Source organism: Aphelocoma coerulescens, chromosome 7 (assembly GCF_041296385.1).
Source record: "Aphelocoma coerulescens isolate FSJ_1873_10779 chromosome 7, UR_Acoe_1.0, whole genome shotgun sequence".
Classification (NCBI taxonomy): Eukaryota; Metazoa; Chordata; class Aves; order Passeriformes; family Corvidae; genus Aphelocoma; species Aphelocoma coerulescens.
In genome coordinates this window covers 33691894-33709493 of record NC_091021.1, presented here as the reverse complement: position 1 = coordinate 33709493, position 17600 = coordinate 33691894, and the positions used below count along the sequence as shown (strand labels likewise).

Sequence of the window (17600 nt, the reverse complement as noted above, 5' to 3'; positions counted from 1 at the left end):
ATTTTTCTATGTTAACTGTCTTATGTCCATGGGCATTATTGATTTGATTTCTTAAAGACCAAGGTAAAATTGCTTGTTGCTATCTGCATATAAGGATTCTCAACTTCAGCTGGCATCTGTCCTTGCTTCATCATCATCAATCAACAGTTCTGAAAGGAACCTGTGGAAGTTCTCTGCTTCTTAGACTTTACAGATTGGATTTTCACCCCTCTTTTCCTTTACTTCATGTACAACAAAATCATTTTAACTGGAACAAAATGTTTGTCTGCTGTATTTTAAATTTCAGTGCATGGCCCTGCTTGCTTCCTTGTGACACCAGAACGTCAGAGGAACTTCACAAGACACTTATGTTTTCTGGAAAATAGTTTATTGAGTGCTTAGGGAATTAAAAACTACAAGGTTTTGCTTGCAGTTGCAGAAGCAAGAAGAAAGTTAAACATAAATTAGTTACCTGATTTGCTACTTATAGTGCTTCTGAAACCCTCATTTTAAACAGTCATTTTCTACCATGACCTTTATATTAATATATCTGGCCCTTAAATTCATATAGCAGAATATTTATAGATTAAAAAGTGCCTTTCTATGGCAGAGGGCAATATTTACGAAAGCTGATGGAGATTTTCAGTCTTTTTACTAGGTTTCACCTACACCCACTTGATTTTTCTGACATAGGTGATTTTATTCCATAATTCACCACAGGAATGAGAATTAAGTAATTCTGTCACTGTAAAGTAAGCCCCACTTGGCCAGAAGCTTTAGTTGACTTAGATCAAATAAGAGAAGAAAAAAAAAAAAGCAGCCAGATAGTAACTGCAGTTACCCAAAACTACATTTGTTGTGTAGAATTTCCATTCCAAGTATTGTTTTCATCTTCTCCATCATCTTGAGTCCTCAGTCTGTATATTTTGCCTTCTTTTTTGAAGTCTTCCCCCCGCTTTTCCACAACTCGTTTCCTCACTGCTTGCCTAGGGCACAAAGAACAGTGAGGTTTGACAGTTTCCTCAGTAATAATTACACAAGAGAAGCAGCAAATGCAATAAACACAAATCATGCATCCTTCCTTCTCTTATCCTCAATAATAGTTTTCTTCAGCCTTTTGTTTCCTTGGAAAGCAATACCCGGGTGAAAATTTGTCACTTAGAAGTCAGAGTTGGCAGACTCTCATTTTCCCTGTCATTGAAGCAATATGTGGCTGCTTCACCAGAAACAGCTCTCCTGGTACATGGGAGATCTCATTCTTTAGGCAACACAAAACCTGTCAAAACCAGACCTCATCTGCTTGTGTTTCTTGTTCAACCATACTGACACAGTTTAGTATCTCATTTTCAACATTTTTATCTTCCAAACAGGATCAGCTGAAGTGAAGCTCACCTTTGTAGTTACAGCTAAATTCCCTATTCATAAATGACTGCAAGACAATGCTTTCTCTACTGTGTAATTACAAGTTCAGTTCCCCACCACAAGATTAGAGCAATTGCAGCAAGTAGCTTGAGAAATAGCTGCATTAAACAGTTTGCCTTACCTGCTTTGCTCCACGCTGCCTGACGTTGAGGGAGCTGAGTGGTCTTGCTGGTGAGCTGATCTCCCAGAGGGCTGTGAGGGGGGTGGGCTCGTAAACAGAAAGTTGCTAATGAATCTCCAAACTGCTAAAAGGGGGTAAAGGATTGTGCCCAAGAACTTCCACAGATCACTGCCTGAAGCCTGAACAACAGAAGTAGCAGGTCTTCCTGCCTGTCATGAACACACAAAGCAAACTTGTTAGGCATTAAAGTTGTGCTCTTGTAGACAGAGTATTTCACACAATTTTGAAGTAGCTCAGCAGACAAAAAAGAACAACTTTGGTTACACATTAGACAAGTATCACCATTTACCTACTTCAGAAAAACTTCTCCAAATCAGTCTTGACAAAAACTAAAGTAATTTTGCCATCTGTTTAGACAAAATTCCCAAATTCAACCCAAATACTATAATGGCTGACTAACAGCAAATATCCAGCTACTATACTGCTGTTTGCAAGACAAAGAAAAATCAAACAAACCAAAATCCAACACCTACCGGCAGCAATACTACTGAAGCACTGGGTGCTAACTCCAGTTCCAGTAACTTCTTTGCATAATCTTCTTTGGTAAACTCCCTCCTGGGAAACATTGTTGCCAGTGAAAAATTGCCGTAAGTGTTACCAACCGTCTGTCAAACACGTAAAGAAAACATTTTATTTATATTATAACTGTTCATTTTCAAACTACTGCAGATTTGCCAGCTGAATATACCTTAACAAGAGTTCTATATCAAACTATCAATCATCCTCAGAGTAGGATATGAAAAATCCCTCATTTCTCTCTATCTCTTACTAATGACACACTGCAGCAACACAAAGGCAGTTGGTGGCACTGGAGAAGGCTGCTACAAAACTCCCTTCAAACAACAAGGAAAGGAGTTGATGACAACTGCCACAATCAACAACTACTTGATGCTCACCAAGTCATATCTGCACATAGCTGAGAAACAAAATGCCCATTTACCTGTGCAGCAAACTGCCTGGCTTCTTCTAGCCGTGCTTCAGATGGGAACTGGTTAGTGAAGGAAGATCCATCGGGGAGGCGGAACTGGATCCTGGCTATTGCACTGCAGGACAGGTACTGGGGTCAGTCAGGACATGAACACTTACAGACAAAGGCTCTGGGCCTTTAGCTTGGTCGTACTGAAATGTGGGAGAGAGGGACAGTCATCCTGCTCAGGGCAGTGCAGATGGGTTGTAAGATTGAATTCGCAGTGGATAACCACCTGCTAGTCTCTCACAATGCATCTCTTCCATAACTCCATATAAGGACTCCATAGGTTTGGACAATTCTTGAACCAGCAGTGCTGGGCAAAGCAGGAGACAGCTCTGACATGGGCAGCTGATGGCCCCAGCCCAGCCTTGCTGAATCCAAGCCATCCACACGCACAGCCCTGCAGCAGCGGCATCAGCACCGGTCCCCACTAGTGTTGACACTGTTCTGCCCAGGCATTATCTTTCACATTCTCACCTTATCTAGTCCCCCCCAAGCTCCATTATACTGGTATTTAAATCAAAGTTCAGACACAAAAAGCTCTTATCTAACTAAAATAACACAGGAGAAAAGGTGGTTAATGTTTCATGATCAGGCATGTCAAAAGGATAAAAGCTATCAAAGAACATAGTGTTCATGTAAATAGCTACTTTTAATGTCACTATTTAAACAGCTCAACACAGCAACACGTTGTCAAGAGATTAGGAGATATATTAACTCTCTTTAAAAAGTTTCTTTACCTCTCTCCCTCAAAATACACACTTGTGTCTCTACTGCAACTCACCTTCTCTCCCTTTGAGCTGCCTCTTTTCTGGCCTCTATTTCAGCCTGTTTAGCCTGAAGAGCTGCAGCTTTTGCAGCTTCTGCTTCTTCCTTCGATTTTGCAAAGCGAGCTGCCCTCTCAGCACGATCCTGTGGAAGGATCAAAGGGAAATCTTAATTGTTAACATATCCTGTTGCTTAACAGTCATTAAAACAGACAGCAATGATCCATACTCATGAACCAACTGCACAGATATAAGCAGACCATATGGAGAAAAAGACAGTAGAACTGCAAAGAATTATTCACTGCCAAACTGCACAGTCTCGTGTCATTAGCCAAGATGGCTCTTCTCATTGAGTCACTTCCCACAACTAGTTGCTAATAGATGATCTTCCCATGCAAGCTTAACACTCCAGGGAAGATAAAGGCAAAAATCTTCTGACAAGTTACATGACTGCAATTCTAAGAGTTCTACACCAAAACTTAATAATGAGGAAGAATTTCAGTTGTTATCAACCATTTACATCCATATACAGGCATGCATATATACAAACTTAGAAAATAATCCTCCTCACCATTTTGAGAGCAGTGCTCTTGTGTACGTTCTACAATTAAATACTCCCTGTGCTTCTCCTTTAGTACCATGCCTAAATTGCAATTATTTTTATGTCTATATGATAATTCTCAACTAGGCTCAAGCAATATGACAGAAATGTTTGTTCAGATAGAAAAGAATTGTGAAGATGAAAGCAGAAGTTTCATCTTATACATAGAAAATGCTACATAAACCCCAAACTAAAATTGTTACTATACAAGGCCGCAGGATTCCAAATGGAAAAGTGAACAATCTTTCAAAGCTTCGTCAAATGAGAAAATTTATCATTTTTGTACACTGTGAGAGAGAGAAGCAGCAAGCTCTCTTCCAAAGTGCAAAATTTACCATTGCAATCTGTTGCCTTATGCGCTCTCTAGCAGCCTTCTCTTCTGCCTTTTCTCTGTTCCTTTCCTCCAACATACGTTTGGTCAATTCTTCTTCCTGTCGTCTTTTGTACTCCAACATTTCTTTACCAGTTTTCCTTCTTTCGATTTCTTTCTTAATTTCTTTCTGAATAGAGAGAGATAAAAATTGGACCACAAAATTGTCTTGGGCAAGAGAGAAGACTGAAGTATATTTGTTTAAGAAGGAATTAAACATTTATTCAAATAAGGGCATAAAGAAAAAACCTGCAAGGGGTTTTACATTTTTGTGTTACCTGTTCTTCTTCTTTCCTTTTCTCTTCTCGTCTTTCTTCAAGCTTTTTTGTTAACCTAAATTTAAGAATGTAGTGAGAAGTGTTATAATTGCAGTATTTTCAAATGTTAATTAAGCATTTGCAAACCCAGAAGAGAACACAAGAAAATGAGCTGTAGCACACTGCTAATACCTTGTGTACCAGCAGTGATTCATTCACATGTGGGTGCACTATCCATGCAAAGGGCAGTGGTGACTTCACCACCTCCTTTCCCATTCAACAGAGTTGTTCTAATGTGTTCCTTTTGTCCTTTTTCCACCCAGTAAATGAAGAATCCTACATATTCTTACTGTTGAACCAACTTATGAAGACATACAATAATGTATGATCTCTGGTAACAGCAACACTAAATCTCAATCTCTTAGCTATTTAAGCCATCTGGTTTCTTCTGCACATAACTGCCTAAAATGGAACACAAGTAATATATAGCCCTGACATAGATGCACATGCATCTGTTTCAGCTATCCAGAAAAATGCCTCAGAATAAGGACTGACTTAAAAGAACAGAACTTAAATTTGTAAATACAGATTGACAATAAAATCACAACATATTTGAAGTCTGGGGAAAGGGCAGGCATGACCTAACACGAAAAGTCAGATAATCAGAAAAATGTTTGTATGGCAGCTGTTTTCTTAAAAAGAAAGTGGTAATTACCACAGAGCTTGGTCTCTCTTTCCCCCTTGCAAAAAATGCTGCAGATAAATTATGCCATGTTTGTATGTAAGATGAATGTATTTTTAAAAAAGGAACAATGATAATTATATTAAAATATTGACTGTATTGTCTTATCAGTGGTAAGTAAAAATTATCCCTCTTGTCCCATAACTTCAGAAGAAAACTGAAATAAAGCATGAAAAGGCTTTAAAATATATTTTAGCAGTATAAATATTCCTATTTGCTATATATGTGTTACAGTTTTAGACAGGATATTTCAAATAGTATCAGTCTTACTAAAAACAAGTTTATAAACAATATCCTGTATTTAAAGACAATGAATGGAAGGAATTAATCATGTTTCGAACCTGGTGTTTCTGATCATCATACTTCAAAAAACTAAACTCAACTCATTACTGTTCACAGATCAAAGCACGGGTCTCAGAATAGGCTTCCTTTGACGTTTCCAATATCCCCAAACTACAGCCATCAAATCAATCAGAAGAAGAAGAAATAAGATGATCTCTAGACAAAATCTAGGTTGGCATTGTATTACACCAATTTCCAGTGCTTTCCGTTTAATGTTTCAATTCATTCAAGAACTTGCAGCAAACATATAATCTCTACTGAAGTTATATCAAAGGTGAACATATACAGTTTTCCAAATTACCTATTTCTTTCAAAGTACATGAAAAATGAGATTAATTAAAAACCTCATTTGGTATCAGCCCTAGAATTGTCACAGACATCTAATAAAAAATAAGACCACATAAATCTTTGCCAGATGACAACAGATTAAGCACCAAAATCCTGTAATTATACATGTTTCTTAAAAAAACCCAAAACCAACCCAAAACCCAACAAAATTGCCTCCTGAGAAACAAATACAACACATTAAGAAGTCTGCAAAACAAGACTTGCCTTTCTACTTTGAGTGTAAGATCATTCACAGGCTGAGCATCATTCACTTGCTCATCTGCAGAATTAGTTGCTTCCTGGCTTGCTTGACCTGAATTTGCTTCATCTTCAAGGGATTTACAAGAAAGGAATGCATAAGAAGAAAAGAAAAGGTGTATTTCTTGTCATAAGAATTATTAGGCTCATTGTTAGCCGAAATTTACAGCAACTGGGATATATCAAGGAGATATGAGGTTCTTCTACTTAGATTCCCCCCTTCAACTATTTGGTTTCAGGTTACTAACCCAAAATAACTTTTTAATTGAATCCTTTTTCAGGAAAGCATACACAATTTTTATTGAGTTATAAACCATAGATTCCTCACTTATGAAAACTAAGCAGAATGACAAGTTATCTTTGCCTCTAGACTTGAACAAAGCATTCTCAAATATCCAAGTTTTTCCTCAATGAGTCTGCTCAATATATTGCCTTTTATGTACCATCATGTAACAACTTAAGAAAAACCATTTCCAAAGCAAATGAGGTGGCATTTGTGTCAAAACACTAACCATTACCAGCAGAAGATGTTATTGTCTCAGGCGTAACAGACTCAGGAGAGTCACAAACCCCTGCTGCTCTGGGTTCTGCACTTTCTGGAGCACCATCAGACTGAGGGGAGGGACAGGGAGCAGATGACTGACTGCCGTTTTCCAAAGGCCGCCCTTTCCCTGTGTGCATCTAAGAAATTGGGAAAAGAAAAAATGGAGCCTATGAAAGTTCCAATTTTTTCCACAGGTTCAAACATCAAGACTGAATTATTATTGAGGAATCAGTCCTATTGAAAATATAAAACTAGAATTACCACATGTTGTTGAGTACGGTGCAATCATGCATTTCATTTTTCTAATTTTAGTCTTCCACTTGAAATCAAAGTGATAAAGCTATCTACACTTTTTTTATATTCTATAGCATAATTTTATAAATCTACATTACAGAACAATGTTCCAAAACCACATATGAGCTGAAGAGTAAACCCCTTAAAGGTGAGTTGTCACATTTTGTCATTTCAGTTTAGAGTTCTTGACACATTTCTTCAATGCTGTGGGTTTACACAGACAACCTAAACCAAACAAAAATGAATGCAGCACTTGTGCACAGTGCTTCCAACCTGTGTACCGAATTCAAGGTAGCAGGTTTTATTGGTGGAAGGACAGAACCCGTAACTCACACTTCCCAAAGGCACAAGCTAAGGGCCAGGGCCATCACTGTCCTGAGCACACCCAAGTCCATCTGGAAGATCCAGTGTGTCAGCAAGCATTACCTGTTTGACTTTATGGATTCTGGTAACCAGCTCTTCCACAGAAATGCTGCCAGCAATAACTTCCAAAGGGATTCCATTGTCTCCTATAAAAAAACTGGATGGGACGCACACTACGGGATCTGCACAGCGACAGTTAAGGGCAATGAATGACAGAGGTTGACAGAGTAACTGTACAGGCCAAAGCAGACATCCTTCCTACAGGAGCTTCTAGCCCAATACTCTTATCTCCAACTGGTCACCAGTAGTCAGGGCCAAGAGAGGAAGAAAAAAAAAAAAAAGATGCTGGCAAATCTTACATGCAACTGGATAGTATTTCTTCTTTTTTCTGTACTGGTTTCAGTCAAAATATTTTTCCTCAACTCTTCTGGCAACTGATTATGCTTTGATTTGAGAATGATTTTGTTTTAGTGTCAGACATCTTAAATAGACAGTAATGAAATCTCCACAGCATGAAGGAAATCCAACTTAAGGTACAGAATTCCCAGCATCACAAAGAATTAATGACCTGTAAGCAGTGACCTACTTAAGGAAGGCAGGGGTTTGCCTGACTTCACACCTGTGTATGTGACAGAACCCAGGCCACTGCTTGTTCCTCTTCCTCTGCACCTGTGAGCCCCAGCTCATAATTTAAAGCATTTTTTGTTTGTTTTCTAATGCTGATTAGTAGGACCAACAGGTTATTTTGATTACATAAAGATTGAGATAATTTTCTATTTAGAGAATTACATAGGATTAACATAAAAAAACCTAGTTTGTTCACTTTCTCTAATAACTGACAGCAAGTTGAATACACAGATGGTATCTATTAACTACACAGTTCATTGCATGGTTTTGTGCCAAAATAAGTATTTTCAGTAACACTGCTTGTAAGTATTTGTCTTAAGAACAGTATTAACTTGTAAAGAGCAATTATCTGTAATCATAATGTAGCATGTAAACGGATCTCAAAGGATACAAATTTGAGAAAACTGCAGGCATGCTTCACTGTTTAAAAGAAAAGATTCATTTAGGAGGAGCAATCATTTTGCAACAACTTCAGATTAAGTCTTTCATCATAAAAATAACTGTCCTACAAAACTATTTAAATACTTGAGAGAACACTAAAAGCAAATTTGCATTGCATCTTATCATTAACATTCTGCATAAGTGTTGACATGGTGACAATCCTTGGTTATCACAGTTGACTACATAAGAATTAGGAAAGCAGTGCTAAGAGGCAATTCAGGAAAAAGAAATCTAGTCTATTGAGCACAAATAATGTAGTAAAACTAATAAAAAGTCTATAGAGCATTTCAAAATAATACCATTTGGGGAAATGTCAATACACTCTGTGCACATGGACTGGAACACAAACATAACAAAAATAGCTGAGTAATTTACCCAGGAACTTAAATGCTTCTCCATTCTATGTGTTACAATGGAGGCAAACACAATTTCTCTGGGGCTTTACAGATTTTTATCTTTCTAAATTCATGAAAGGTTTAAAATTCATTATGTAACTTGGCAAATCAAGAACTGCCTCTAGCAGTTGCATTTTTATTCCAGCATTTTTAATAGCATGTTTGTGTCTCTTCCTGTTGAGAAAGGGCAACTTCAAGGATTCTATTACTAGTACTGGAATACAGTCTGAAATACACAGTGAGTAGGGGCAGAACACAACAATAATTTTTGACATTTTCTCAGGCTCTGGTGACTTCAGGAGTACTGAATTCACTTCTATTCTGGAACCCTGTGTTGAGACTATCTCCTAATCAGGGTGAGGACTTCAAAAGCCTCTTACTCTCATCATCATCAATGAAAGATTGTATAAGGGATAGAATTAGAATAGGCTCAAACCTTTTGGTGTCGATTTTAATAGCAACAAAACCATCTGATGCAGCTTCAGTCACCTTCTCATCTTCCCACCTTGCAGCCATCTCAGTAGATTGTTCATCTTCTCCTGCAAGACACAGCACACATGAGTTAAACCCACCATGAATTGCTGTTTCTGTCCTGATTTTAGCATTGCTTCAATCGCTTGGAATCACTTTTGTAAGACACTCTGGGGATTATTTTCAAGTCAATTTATAATGAGGTTTTTTTTGTCATCTGGAGACAATTCACTCCAGCTTGTTCACCTTGATAACATGTCAAAACTATCCACTGCTTGCCCCTCGTTATAAATTTAATTACGTATTAGTACATCAGCTGCTAGTAGGTAAAACTATGTTCTCCACTCCCTGTAAACACATAATTCAGCAGGTAAGGTCTCATAGCTTGACAGTGTTAAAAAGATGCCCAAACCAAGAAACATTTATTTGCAGATTATTTGTAACTTAGTTTTGTATTCCAGTTCCTGACATGAACAGTAACAGGAGGGGAGGAAAAAGAGTGAGGAGCACAGAGGAAGAAGAATAACAAGACCAGAGGAACTACTTGGGTAAGAGAAGCTGAGAAGGTGTTCAGGGGCCACAGATTCAGAGGTGTTATTTTAATCAGATGAAACATATTAATCATACATTTATCTTCCAAAGCACCAGTTTAGTGAGGGTGTGGGTTAATAAATAGATTCTGATGAGTATTAACCATCTTTCAACAAGTACACTGGCCTGCAACCATTTCTTTATCTTCAATCTGTATTACTTCCTAGCAGCTTGGAATGGACTGCAGTTTTGATGAAGAATCTGAGTCACAAGTATAGAAGTATAGTAGTCCATTATTCAGTGACAACAACAAACCACTTGTTTGTTTCATCCCAGTTGCCATTCCATGCAATATTTTTGACTTGTTAAAGATCAGGAATTATATGTGGAATCTCCCAGTGAAGTGCTACTGTCTGGTCACAGGGCCCCTCACAGCGGTGTGTATCAAAAATACGATTTGAAAAAGTGGTTTTCAACCATATGTCTCATTTTTTCCCTGGAATTACTGGAGCAAGTAAGAAAGTATCTACCTCTATTATTATTATTCTGCGTAAGCAAGCAAATATTTATGCTATTTTATGTGGGAACCTTTCCTCTTGCTTTAAGTGCAGTGCCTCCAAGTGTGGTCAATGGATGCAGCTGTTGTGCCCAGAGCAGCTCGGCCTCCTCTCCTGTTTCCAAACGCTCACAGGCAGCTGCTTCACCACACACTTTTTCAAAAGGACATGTGCTCATCCGATTAGGCTACTAAAAATATCTAAATTATTGCCTAACACTAACTTTTCCACACAAACAACTGCAGGAGAAAAAAGAACGCTGAAAGACACAAACAGGTCAGAGATTGCTCACAGTACACTCTGAGAGATGACTGAATGAAAATGCTGATAGCTCACATTTTATAAAGCTCTGTGCCATGATGCACTGATTAATATTGTGACTACCCACTGAACAGTTGCTTATTCTCATACATTTTTTGTTTTGATAACCCTTTCTCATTTAGAGGCTACGGTTCATTTATTACAGTTTTGTAGTAGTAATTATATCCTGAAATCAAAACTGCCAGGTCACAAGAAAAACATCAGAAAAGTCAAGAGGTCAAGCACAACAGACCTTGACGTAATTCATAATTCTGCTAAACACTGAGCCAGCACAACAGCCTCAAAATTCTAGTTCCCAAAACTCTCGGATTTCTTGTTTCTCAAACAAAAATATCACTTTATTTCACTTAGTGGAATGATCTGTAAACAATTCACAGTCACACTTCCTCATCTCTTAAAGCTGATCAGGTAAATTTATATAGGGAAAATATCAGTAATTTCTCAAGTGATTCATACACTGGACAAGACTCTTTTTCCACAATAATTTCTTTCCTGTACAAGGAACTTAAAACCATCACAAGTTGTCAGAAGACTTTAATTCCCTTATTCCTCAGCACGCAGTCATCAGGGAAGTGTTTTCCTTTCAGAAGGAGACAGATAAGACCAACTGACTTTTCCATGTCCAACATTTCATAACTAATCAGTAAGAGTAGGACTGCCATTCTGGAAATGCCAGGAAGCCAGGACATTAAACCATTCACCTCCTCCTCCTCCTTTGCGTCATTTCCCTTATTTAACTTGAAAAGTGCCTTGATACATCTTGGCTACAAAAAACTGACAAACAGCTTATGAGTGCAAATCACCATTTTGTAAAAAAATTATTAAGGTAATAAAGTCATGAACAAAGGGAGGAGGGTTGCTACAAACGTTATTAAAAAGAAACAAACATTTTTGCTTAAAGCTTTTTATTGTCACATATACACCCCTTCATTTTTTCACTCTGCAAAGCACTTTTTATGAGTGGCCTGATCATGACTTTTTATGAGTTTTCATGATCAGAACATGTCTAACTTTCTTACACAACTCAGTCAGAACAGAGGAGGTTTCATATCAAATGAACTATTAACTTTAGTTTAGTGCCTCAAAAACAAAAGGCTTTTTTTAACTCTGTAGGCTACAAAATCATCTACAGAACAGCTACCAACAAGATACCAGAGAATCATAACATATGCTGGGTTGGAAGGGACCCACCAGGATCATCAAGTCCAACTCCTGGCCCTGCACATGACACCCCAAAAATCCCACCCTGTGCCTGAGAGTGTTTTCCAAATTCTCCCTGAACTCCTCCCTGAGGAGCCTGTTCCACTGCCCAACACCCTCTGGGGAAAGAACCTTTTCCCGATATCCAGCCTACACCTCCCCTGACACAACTTCACACCACTCCCTGGGGCACCTGCATTGCCAGTCCTGTTTCACTATCGGGAATAGTCTCCCTGTGCAGAAACACAGGGAAATTGCTGCTGGCAATTAATTGATACCACAAAGTAACTCGTCTGTTCCCCACACACAGCTCCTTCGCCTGGTGCATTCAGAGGCCTCTAACATCTCACCTTAATATTTCAAACCAGTTTCCTAAGGCCGACACGCTTCGCCTCACGCTCTCTGAAGAGAACAGAGCAATCCCTTTTATTGTAACTTCCCATGAGTTCAAGGGGATCTTTGATACACTTACACCCTCCCGTCACCAGAATGTGCCATGAAGGTTTTAAATACTAAGCTCAAAAATGCTGGGATTATACCTGCAAGCAAAAATGCTTAAGGAGAAACCTGCTTGAACAACGTGCACTTACAGTCACAAATGCCACCTCATTTTTAAGATAAATAACCACATTTTTCCTTGCTTGACTAAAAAATATTTCTGGAAGCAGAAAGAATAATCCACTTCTTCATTTTCTAGTGAAAATGTCAGTGAAGTGCAGAGGAGAGGGAAAGAAGGACAGGCAGATGGTGGCAGAAACCAAACACAGATGGACATATCAGAATTTCCTAATTTTTGTCAACTGTACCTAATAGCTATCCTCCACAATGGTCACCCCAAAATGATAGTTAACTTATATTTTCAATTTCTCTCACTAATTTTTTTTCCTTTAGTCATTTTTTGTCCCCTAGATGTTATTAGATGGAGTGTACAGAACCAAACACTGCTGAAAGCCTGTTCTCCAGCTGCTTTCAAATGCCTGTCTCCAATGGGAAGTGTGGAGTGTAAAGGCTCAAAGTTACCATCATGGTGCAGTTTGAAACATATTTCTGCCCGAACAACAAACCCAGTCTCTGCTAACACAAAACCAGACTATTCTTTCAGCACTCCCCATCCTTCAAACACGGCTGCTTCCACACACAGCAAGAAAGTTCTTGGGCTTCCCAACTCCCTTTCTCAGCACATGTAATAGAACTGTTTCATGAGCAGCTCTGCCACAGGTCAGCTGCCCTGATCCCACGATGGACCAGATGTTGGCAGAACTCTCCAACTCTTCCACTTCAGAGATGTGGCTGGCTGAAGTCACACTCTCCCTTTTCCAGGGCTCGCAAGAACAAACAAAACAAATCCTCACAGCACACCACAATGACAAAACTAGGTTACATCTCTGCAACCATAAATATACCTCCCCTGTATATCTACATATTCCAATATCCACAAGGTCAACATCAGCATCTAACAGGCCCCATTTTGTGCACAATTTTTGTTTCATAAAAAATACTGGACATAAGTTACAACATGCATTTCTCAGCCCCTGATATATGTATCAAGTTGAAACTACGCAGAGGCCCACCAAAATCCCTCTGTCACTGCCCTCCTCAGCTGGGCAGGGGAGAGTATGTAATGGAAGGCTCGTGGGAAGAGATAAGGAGAGCTCACTCACCTGCTACCATCGCAGGCAAAACAGATCTGACTTGGGGAAAAATTTATTTAACTTATTACTAATCAAAAGTCAGAGCAGGATCATGAGAAATTAAAAAAAAAAAATCTTCTCCCCACCCTTCCTGCAGTCAGTTCCTCACACCTTGTCTCTGTTGCTCCTTCCTACTAAGGGGTTGAACTCCTCACACTCCTCCAGCGTGGGGTCCCTCCCAAATTCTGCAACGTGACTCTTTCCCACGGGCTGTGGTTCTTCATGAACCGCTCCACCCCATCCCTTAATCCAACACCAACACAGCTCAGTCTGTGGTCTGACAAGACCTTGATTTCTATCAGTATGTTTACTATCCAGCAGAAAATGCTGTTCTCCAAGTACATAGAGAGTTGTGTCAACAAAGGAATTTAACTGCACTTTTCTGTTCACATCCCCTTTGGGAGTGAACTTCTTGAAGCCACGCGAGTCCCACAGTTCAACAGTTCTTAAGAGAACAACACTAAGCCACACGTTTAACATTGCGGTTGTTTCATGAGACATCCGAAAAACTTCAAGCCACGAGAACTTAAAAACAGTAAAAGCTTAAGAAACAACACACACTGAGATACAGAAAAGCCCAAAAATAAGTTAAAGAGCCTGTCTAATCACAGATTATCACAGTTTCAGTCATGTTGTTTCGAAAAGACTCGATGTGATACCATCGAGTCCAACCTATGGCCAAACACCACCTTGTCAACCAGACCATGGCACAGAGTGCCACGTCCAGGCTTTCCTGGAACACCCCCAGGAACCTCACCGCCTCCCTGGGCAGCCCGTTCCAATGTCTAATCACCCGTTCTGGGAAGAAATTCCTCCCAATGTCCAACCTAAGCCTCTGGCGCAGCTTAACACTATGTCCTCCTTCCCATCTCTTTTTCAGACAGAAAGGCAGCGTACACGAGACGATGTGAATTCCTACATGTTCCAATTACATTGTTATGAAACATTTACTGTCGGTACGAGGAAAGGAAACAAAACACACCAAACAGCCCCGAGAGCTGCACCGGCGACAACCCAGTACCGAAGGGCAGAACGAAGGGGAAAGCGACACATCGGACGGGCGATTCCGCTCCACTACGGGCGGGCGGGGGCCGGACACCGATACCGCGGGCTGGGGCTGACACAGCACAAATCCCGCTCGGCGGGAGGGGCAGCAGGCGGGACACAGTTGGGAAGGCGCTGCTGGGGCCTGCCCGCGGGAGCAGCAGTACCGTACCTGCCACGAACACGACGAAGACGGAGCTGCGCTCCTTGGCGGCGGCGATGGCGGCGGGGACGGAGCCGCCGAACCACATCGTGGGACCGCCGGCACCCGCCGCCCTCAGCGACAGCGGCACTGCGCCTGCGCCGCCGCCGCGCCAACCGCCCCCCGCGCGCCTGCGCGCGCGGCCCGGCACCACCCCCTTGATTGGCGGCCGCGCGCGGCACGCGCCCCTCCTGCCCCCCCCGCCCGATCGTGCGGGTCCCGCCCCCCCCCAGCCCGGCGCCATCTTGGTGCCTCAGCGAGTGCTCCGCGTCCTTCCGCAGCTGGCCATCGTCCCCTGAGCTGTCCCGCTGGGAAACGGGCTCGGGGCGTCCGGAGAGGCGGTGGGAGCTGCGACTGCTTAGCCTAGAGAAGAGAAGGCTGAGAGGGGATCTCGTTAATACAAGTCCTGTGAGGAGCGGCTGAGGGGGCGGCTCAGCCTGGAGAAAAGCAGGCTCGGGGAACCTTATCCCTCTCTCCAACAACCTGGCAGGAGGGTGTAGCCAGGTGTGGGTCGGGCTCTTCCCCCACGGAACCAGCGACAGAACGATAGGACACAGTCTTAAGCTGTGCCAGGGCAGCTTTAGGTTGAACATCAGGAAGAATCTCTTCACAGAAGGGATGGCTGGACATTGGAACAGCCTGCCCAGGGAGGTGGTGGAGTCACCGTCCCTTGAGGTGTTTAAGGAAAGACTGGAGGTGGCACCCAGTGCCATGGTCTGGTTGACAAGTTTGAGTCGATGATCTCGGAGGTCTTTTCTAACCCAGCTGACTCTGTGATTCCGTATTGCAGAACAAATACCTCATTTAGAATATAAGTATCTCATAGGCAGGTGCCAAGAGGATGGTGCCTGACTCTTTTCAGGGGTGCCCAGCAACAGGATGAGAAATAATGGCCATAAACTAAAGCACGAGGAGTTTCACCTCAACATGAGGAATAACTTCTTTACATCGAGGGTGCCAGAAACACTGGAACAGGCTGCCCAGGGAGGGTGTGGAGATTAAATTCCAAATCCGCCTGGACAGGTTCCTGTATCACTTGCTCCAGATGACCATGCCTTGGCAGGGGGCTTGGACTGGGTGATCTCCAGAGATCCCTTCCAACCCAAAAGATTCCATGATTCTGTGAGGCAGCTGCCAGAGAAAGAGGCACCTCCTGCACTCGGGGCTGTGGGGACAGATGGCCACAGCCACCCCTGCCCCAGCGCCCACCCTGGGGGAGGCAAGGCTGTGACTGGGGGGAAAAGTGATGGAGGAAATCACAGAAATCCATGTTAAATAGTACAAAACTAGAGTGTGGTGTGCAGAGATCCTCAGTGAGAGGCAGGAGGTGAAGCCAGGACATCCTCTGTGCTCGCAGGCTTTGTGAGGGACTGGCACAGCACAGCCAGCAAGGCAGAAGGAGTCTTTTAGACATTTCTCAGCAAGGAGGACAGGACAGTTTATGTCAAGTGCTCTGATGATAACATTTTGGACAGAACACTGCACTTGAGCTTTTCTAAAACACCATTAGGACTGTGACTGTGTGTACTGGGTAACTTGCTGAGGCAGGTACCCAAACACTGAAAGGCTGAAAACCACACAGTCTCTCAGTCTGGAAAGCTTTCACTGTTGAACCTTGTATAACTGGATAATAACAACTAAAATACCCTACAAACTTACAATGAAAAGGAAGCAAATCAGTGTTGACGACAGTATACAAAATCTGTTTTACCTCTCCCAAGATGCAGCATGTGGAAATCGTGTTGCAGTAATGCTCACTGGGTAAGCTTTGCATGTGTGTTGTGCCTCTGCAAGTTTCTTAAAGAAATACCATCAGAACATGATTCTGAGATGTTGGGGTTTTGTGGTTTTTTTTGTATATTTTTGTATTTTGTTTCTTCATGATACAAGACAGATTTAAGGGCAATGCTAAAGGTTGGATAGTATCAAACTATAAATTTGTTTTTGGAGATGATCAGACATCTCTGTTAGACAACTGCATGTGTAGAGGAGGAGGTTAGGTTTTAAGGTGTATCGTAAACTCCCTGATAAATTTGAATGTGTTGCACTAATTCTCTTGGTATTTCCAGCAACTGTAGTTTGCATTTACTGCATTGGATTTGGAATCCTAAATTGGAAGCTGAGCTTCATGAGAAGGCTGAGTGAAATGTTGAACACTATGTTTTGAAAACTGTTTTGCAAATTCAATTTTCAAACTCTCCGACACCACTTGAAACAAGGAAGAAAAAGAAGGGCTTACTATTGACTGGATATGTAATTTTTGTGAAGGTGTATAATCTTTTACATCCTCAGGAACTATTTATATTACAATCCCAAATGTGGAATTATCCCGCTGTAGGGTCACTGAGTTGCTGCTTTTGGATGTGCCTTTGCTGTTAATCTGAGAGCCTTTAGCACAGGTGTGTCTGGAGACAGCAAAGGTCTGCAGTTTGTGGGCCTAGGAAAAAGGAGGGTAACTAGTAAGTTGAAAGTTTTATTGAGAAATAAAAAAAAATAATTTGACAGCTGGAGCACCACCTGGGATTCAGTTCTTTGAAGGGGGTTGTCTTGTGTGTTTTCAGTTGTTGGCATGGGAAACAAAGTAATTCACATTCTAAGAGAATAATTTTTTCTCCCCAAAACCAGGACACATCCATCTGGATTAAAATGGAAAGTGTCTTTATTAGGGAGTTCCTATTTTAAATTGCACTGTTGCTTCACCCT

General features: G+C 41.2%; 1 protein-coding gene across 1 annotated transcript; it reads right to left on the bottom strand.

The window, feature by feature from the left end:
* Nucleotides 1-351: 351 nt before the first annotated feature.
* UBXN4 (UBX domain protein 4) lies at nt 352-15012 on the bottom strand. Its single transcript, XM_069021255.1, has 13 exons — nt 14868-15012; nt 9317-9419; nt 8436-8464; nt 7481-7599; nt 6729-6897; nt 6184-6286; nt 4569-4623; nt 4256-4420; nt 3337-3464; nt 2523-2625; nt 2056-2187; nt 1523-1731; nt 352-965 (listed from the first exon to the last, which is right to left on the bottom strand). The coding sequence occupies exons 1-13, from the start codon at nt 14944-14946 to the stop codon at nt 827-829; spliced, it is 1533 nt and encodes a 510-aa protein (XP_068877356.1). The 5' UTR covers nt 14947-15012; the 3' UTR covers nt 352-826.
* Nucleotides 15013-17600: the final 2588 nt, after the last annotated feature.